Here is a 6,744-nt window from a genome sequence, read left to right on the forward strand (position 1 = left end):
ATTTCACGATGAATTAAAAGAGAGGTAAAATTTACTTCAAAAGTAACATTTTCAAGCATCTTTAAAAAATATGAATACAATAAATTTTATATAGTGTAATTAAAAGCTTAAAGTTTGCACACAAAAAAAACAATTATTAACTTTGATAAAATATTTTTACGAATTTTTCATTCATATAATGTTACAAAAGATTATTTTAAGTACATATATAAGCATTACAATTGGAAAAAAATTATTAATTACAAAGTATAATAGTAATTAAAAAAATTTTAAAATTCTATGTCCAATTTTGCGTTTCTTACTTCTTTATCCTTAATCATAAGACTGAATTAGAAATTGTAACATCGGGAAAACACAATAGTTTTGAAAACTCTTCCTTAATTTGTATTTCTATATTGGGATTATTATTCATTTTAAAATATTAGTAACTAAATATATCTTCTCATTAAAAATAAATAGATTAATTATATGAGATGATACATTTATTAATGCGAAAAAAAATCAGAAATAAAAACCTTTTTTTTTTTTTTTTTTTTTTTTTAGAAGCAGTGGGAATAGAAGCTCTTGACCATTTTTTGTTGTTAATTATGGAATCTCAGTTGTCACATATTTCACTTACAGAAGTATCCTTCTCTGAAGCAATTTTGAGGTTATGTCTAATATAACAGTAGCACCAGATTTGTCAGTAGTATGTTCAACTTCAAAGCAAATCACAAAATTTCCCAAACATAGAACCGATATTTGTCTTGTCTTCACTAATTTAGACTGAGCCATTTTTTACTCACAGCAAAGCACGTAAGCAAAACTAACAAATTAGTTACTTTAATCAGATACACAATAGACGGAGGGAAGACGCCAACTCAACTGAACTCGGCAAAGTTACTTATTTGAAAGTAGATCTGTCCTGGTAGCCAGACTCAGACAAATCTCAGCCTTACCTCAATAACACTTTCTCCGGCGACGACTCAGGGCCGTGTCAGTGCTATAGTAAAAACTGTTTTTATTCTTATGACAATTCGTAATGAGAGCGTTTTATTTCATAATTGAGGCTCTCAAATATACTTAAAAATTTTGCAGAAAGTGTATTTTTATGAAACTTGAAATGGCACCTCAAGATAATAGACACTAAAAGTCCTTGAGGTACCTCACATACATGGTCATCACATTTATTAATTCATCGGCATTTCCTCATCTTCAAATAACATCTGATATTAAAAGTTTTATTAAAAACCGGAGTAAATAGATTTAAAAATTACAAAGTATTTTCCCTGACTATTTAGAAAACACCTTTATTTCAAACCTCGTTTTAAAATACACAATATTCAAACTATACGTTTCTTCTTAGCCTCGTTTAAAATACACAATATTCAAACTATACGTTTCTTCTTAGCCTCGTTTAAAATACACAATATTCAAACTACACGTTTCTTCTAAGCCTCCTTTAAAATATATAGCATTCAAACTACACGTTTCTTCTTATGCCTTATATAATTCAATAGACGTATGGGCTGATTTTGCAATACAAGTTAGGCTTCTCATTTTCGTGAAATTGCAGAATGTCCTGGAATCCAAAGTAGAAAGAATAGGTTTATTTCTTTGATTTTTTTTCATTTCCAAAAAAAAAAAAAAATGATAATATATTTAATTCAGAATTCCAATTTTGTTCACACAAAATTTTGTTATTCTCGTTTATTTAGTTCCATTTATAATATAGTTATCATTATATCAGGACCGATGCCTGCTTTCTCCGTCTCTGTATGAATAAAAGAAAAAAACATGTATACTTCGGACATTTCTCGAGTTCTTTCTCTCAACTTCATAAACTGTTTTAGAATTGAAATTCACAATTAATACTAATTAATTACTACTCTAATGTTCTTGGTTTTACGATATTTTTAACCTCATCACTTGCAACATACATATGACGATTTTTTGTGGTTTCTTTAAAACTCGCAGTATAAAAAGGGGCTTAACGGAAACTGAAGACATTGAAAGTTTTACTGCATATCATTTAGCAGTGTTTCTACATGAATTACGTGTAGCATTTTATCTTTTTTTAAATGTATGAGAAGACCTTATACATTTATTTTTTCAAAGCAAGTATTCAGCATACAAAATTAAATTTGATAAAAATAACAATTATGGTTTAATAGAAGAAAACATCTAAATATTAGCTATTACAAAGTTAAAAATGGGTAAAATATTTGCAGTTAAGAAAAGCAATGATCATTGACATGGTTTAAAAATATTGCTTTGCAGCAGATGCAATTAAATATATAACTGGGGAATAAACACTAGTAATATTATAAATTCCAATGAAATATTATTTAATTATCTTATTGACACTTTTACTGAAGTCTTGCTTTTAATTTTCTTGAGAAAAAATAATTGAAGTTTTTTCTATAAATATATATTATAGATGTTATACCTGTTCTACAGATATATTTTAAATTTGTATATCTTATAACTCCTAGCTTTAAAGTAAAATAATTTAAAATTTTGAACTCACATGTTATTTATTAAATCTTGTTTTCAACTTCCAAGTGAAACAAATAGTCATTATATAGATAAAAAAAAGTCAAAATTTTCCTTCAAAGCTTTTTTATAAACGTATCGCCACCGAAATTAAACATATCAATAGCAAAAATAAATTGAAACATAAAATAATACGTAAAATGGACGCCATATTGTACATACCGCAGCAAGCCTGAGCCAAAAATCAGTTTTTTAAAAACACAAATATAGAACTGTGTGTGTTATAAATTTAAAAGCTCTGAAATACAACGCAAAAATTTAATAAAAACAATGAAACAAATTTAAATAATATTTAAAAAAAGAGTATTTAAAGGTAAATTATTGTACACACATAAATGTCTGTCTATTCAGTGCAATAATATCAAAAGTGAGAATGTTCAAAGGCAGCAACTAAACTTCAAAGTTGGCAAAAAGCGAATAATTGATAAATATGTTTAAATAATGAAAAATGTTTAACATTTAAATGAAAAAAGAAACTAATGTTGGAAAAAAGATAAAATGCTTTTGCCCACATTTTTTTGCTCCTTTAGAGAAGCGCAGAATTTTTTTTAATAGCTTAATTAATTCTTAGTGTTAAAATATATGTGTTAATTTTTTCCCCATATATCAAAAGATGTCAAATCATCGTACAATATTGAAACAAATAAACGACATGCAATTGTATATATACATTATTTGTTGCAGTTTCAATCGATAGATTGGAGCACTTGAAATACGTGACGTAATATTCAAATAGATTATATTTTCTTTTCTTCTCAAATCTCCAACCGATCTAGTGGTTAGCGCGCTGGACTCAGAGTTAAGGGACCGGGGTGCGAATCTGACTTCGGGTAGTTGAAATTTTGTCAAGTCTGCGCGTCGGAATCGTGCAAATTAAGTTCAATTAAAACAAGTTCATTAGATTAATCAATTTAATTAAAATAATTATGCTGTAATGAAGAACTTCAAATAAATATTTGGGAGAGGAAAGGAAAAGGGGGAAAGCAGCAGGATATAAACAACTCAACTCAGAGGGGAAGGAAAAGGGGGAAAGCAGCAGGAGGAAACAACTCGGAATCGGTAAGGAAAGGGGGATAGCAGCAGGAGGAGACAACTCAACTCGGAATCGGTAGTTGGGGGGCTTTACTAGCTTGTCCCATTTTTGAGGCACCCTGTATGTATTTAATTTTTTTCAGTAAAAACTAAGCATTATTATAAAACAAAATATCCTATGTTTAGAAAATGTGTGGATTTGTGTGCGCATGCATTTGCAGAGATGCTTAATTTCTTCAGCATTGTCTCACTATGTACCCTGTATGACTTACAGTCAGTTATACTATAGAATTAAAAAAATATGTTTACGTTAATCACATTATTTACATAAACATTAGAATTATATCATTATGCAACACAACTTACACTATATAATTAAAAGTTTTGTTTATCCTGCAAGTGCATCCACTGTTAATATGAAATGGGATCATCTGTTGCTGCATGGAAGATTGCTACTCTATGAGGAAGGTTATTTTCTAGTTTATGGAATGTCTCTGCTAAGATTGCATTCCATTCTTGTGAAGACAATAGGTGAGCTGTGTCACTGATGTGGGGGAGGGGGGGGTTAATTAGACATTCTGTTTCTTTCCATGGGATTGAAATAAGAGCTCTGAACAGGTTAATTCAGTTCTCTGCATTCATGTCAGCAAACAGCTTTGCATAATTCGTGTTTTTATGAACAGGAGCACCATCAAACTGAAACATAAATAGAAGTGTGTTAATGATAATAAATACTGTAAATTGCGGTGGTGGGAGGATAGTAGCTAAGACTTGTTTCACACTGTCTGGGTCCCTTTTTCTCCAGAAGGAATTGGTGAAGTTGAAAACATATTATTTGGACAATTCCGTGATGGCAAACAGTTTGAGGAGAGTGCATTTGTATTTTAATATGATTGTGTATTTATCGATTGATAATTCATAGGGAAATTAATTAAAAATCGACTGTGATTTTACACACAAAAGACTAAAAAGCAAAAAATAATTATTTAAACAAAAAAATTAATATAATTCGTTTTAAAAATGGGCTAAAAAGTTTGAAAGATTTTCTTCTAGTCCCGGCCAGATTGTCCTGATAATTTGTGATTTAACTTTTTTTTAAATTCATAAATTTTCAGGACTATCTGTATAGAGCCAGGAAAAAAATATTTTATTCTTTTTTGTCTGTTTTAAAAACATGATATATTTTTTTAAATATTAATTATTTGCATGAACATGTTTCGCTAAACTGAATGCGCAACAGATTATCGCACATGCCAGATATCCAGTTCGCCTTATGAAGTGGCAATGCTCTAAAATACGGTATCAATATTGGCCAAAAGTATATTGAATGCCCAGAAGAAAACAAATGTCAAATTGTGTGCAGTTTATTACATTGGCTACTAAGAAGCAGCATTTTACTTGTAGCTTCTCATTTAATCTTCCTTCTATGCTCTTAAAATTTACTACTTTTATATTTCATTGAAATGAAAATGTTGCAGTATTTTTACTGATTAATATAGTTTTAATAGACTTTTGTACAATATGGTTTAAAAGTCACAGTTCAATGAATTAGTTTTATTGAAAATTCGCATAATAGGAAATTTATCTACATAGGAATCTGTTTTATTAATAAATTTGCCATGTTGTGCGATTTCATTCAAAGTGCAATTTCTTGCAGGAGAATTTACTATATTTTCTAACAATGATATTTGATTATCTGTCAATGCCCCATTACTTTTATCAAAATGTTGTAATTATTACAGGAAACTATTCAAAAGTATGGTGGATATGTAATTTCATTAGTGCATAATAATTTATTAAATGCTTTTATTATTTTTAGGCTGATTTTGTATTTTGATTTTCTTTTCCAGGAAACGAAAACTATTGTTGCAACAGGATCAATTGCTAGAGGAACATGTATTTCTGAGGAGCATATGGCTATTAAAATTTCTACGAGAAAGGGCTATGAGCCTCTTTGTTTTGACGATCTTCTTGGTAAACGCCTGAAGAATGCAATTGCACTAGATGAACCGTTCTTGCCATCTCATTTTGATTGATGTGACAATTCTTCAATTTTTTTATATATGTAAAGTACTTTTTTGTATTTTTTTTTATTCATTTCATTGTGGAAATAACATACATATTTCACCTTTCAACATGTATGCTTGACAAATTCCAAATTTTCTGAAGTTCAGTTTTTTCCATTTCAAGCCTATTACATGTCTGAATTTATTATTACTGAATATCCTGTAAATGTGCCATCTGTCATCTAATAAAAGGCAATTTTTCTTTGTGGAACGTTTATTAAAAACATAGTGTGCCACTTAGCCAAACGCACAAACATAGTTTCAGTTCACATATACTATTACAAACTCAACTTGCAGATGACCTATTGTTTCGCCGAGAAAAAGAGTTAAATACAAGCGAGCGAAACAATAGAGCCAATCAGCTATACTGTATTTCCATAAATTGTGTCTGTGCTTGCATCCATCAACCCTCGCGCAGACGATACAAGTTTAGAAATTACAATGTCTCAGTTTTTAAGAACAAATCTTGAATTTTTCGAGAGTACCAGACTTTGTTAAAAAGAAAAGAAAAATCGGAAATTATTTGATAAAAACTGTATGCATCTCACCACTTGAAATTAAATCTTTATCAGAATAAAATTTTAAATTCATGTGTCTATTTTTTATGAAGCTTTTGCGCAATTCAACTGATAGTTGACCTGCTATCGGAATAAATAGCACATCTAAAAAACAATAATTCCAAATATTTCTTGCTTATAACATGTTCTGAGCAATCTCTGTTGCACAAGTTGATAAAAAGATCTTTGTTTATTGCACTTCCAAGTAACTAATAAATTTCTTATCATTAAAACACAACTAGAAAAAAGATTTCCCATTTTCACCATCTCCCTAGTTAGCATCTGAACTGATGTTTAAAGCTTGCAAATTTATTGCTATGAGTTGATTTTCTCCATGGTGTCATTAAAGCACATGACCATTTTCTTAGCTACATTTAAAGTCTGTGCTCTGACCTTTGACAAAATTTTGATAAATAAGTAGCAGCAATAGATATGTCAGGACGAGTTTGGTTAGTTAGATAAAAAGATTCACTTATTAAAATTTGAAATTCAGTAATATTTAAAAATCTGTTGCTCGAATCAAAATATTTATCCTCACCTTTTGACAGTGGAAT

At 29.4% G+C, this 6,744-nt stretch overlaps 1 protein-coding gene across 1 annotated transcript in view; it reads left to right on the forward strand.

The window, feature by feature from the left end:
- The window catches only part of LOC129958115 (sialic acid synthase-like), a 64,547-nt gene extending 58,710 nt beyond the window's left edge, over positions 1 to 5,837 (forward strand). Inside the window, exon 7 of the mRNA XM_056070311.1 lies at positions 5,418 to 5,837. Coding sequence (XP_055926286.1) covers positions 5,418 to 5,603 — 186 coding nt within the window. The 3' untranslated portion in view covers positions 5,604 to 5,837. The remainder of the gene's footprint in view (positions 1 to 5,417) is intronic.
- Positions 5,838 to 6,744: the final 907 nt, after the last annotated feature.

The sequence above is a fragment of the Argiope bruennichi genome, chromosome X1 (assembly GCF_947563725.1).
Source record: "Argiope bruennichi chromosome X1, qqArgBrue1.1, whole genome shotgun sequence".
In the NCBI taxonomy this organism is placed as follows: Eukaryota; Metazoa; Arthropoda; class Arachnida; order Araneae; family Araneidae; genus Argiope; species Argiope bruennichi.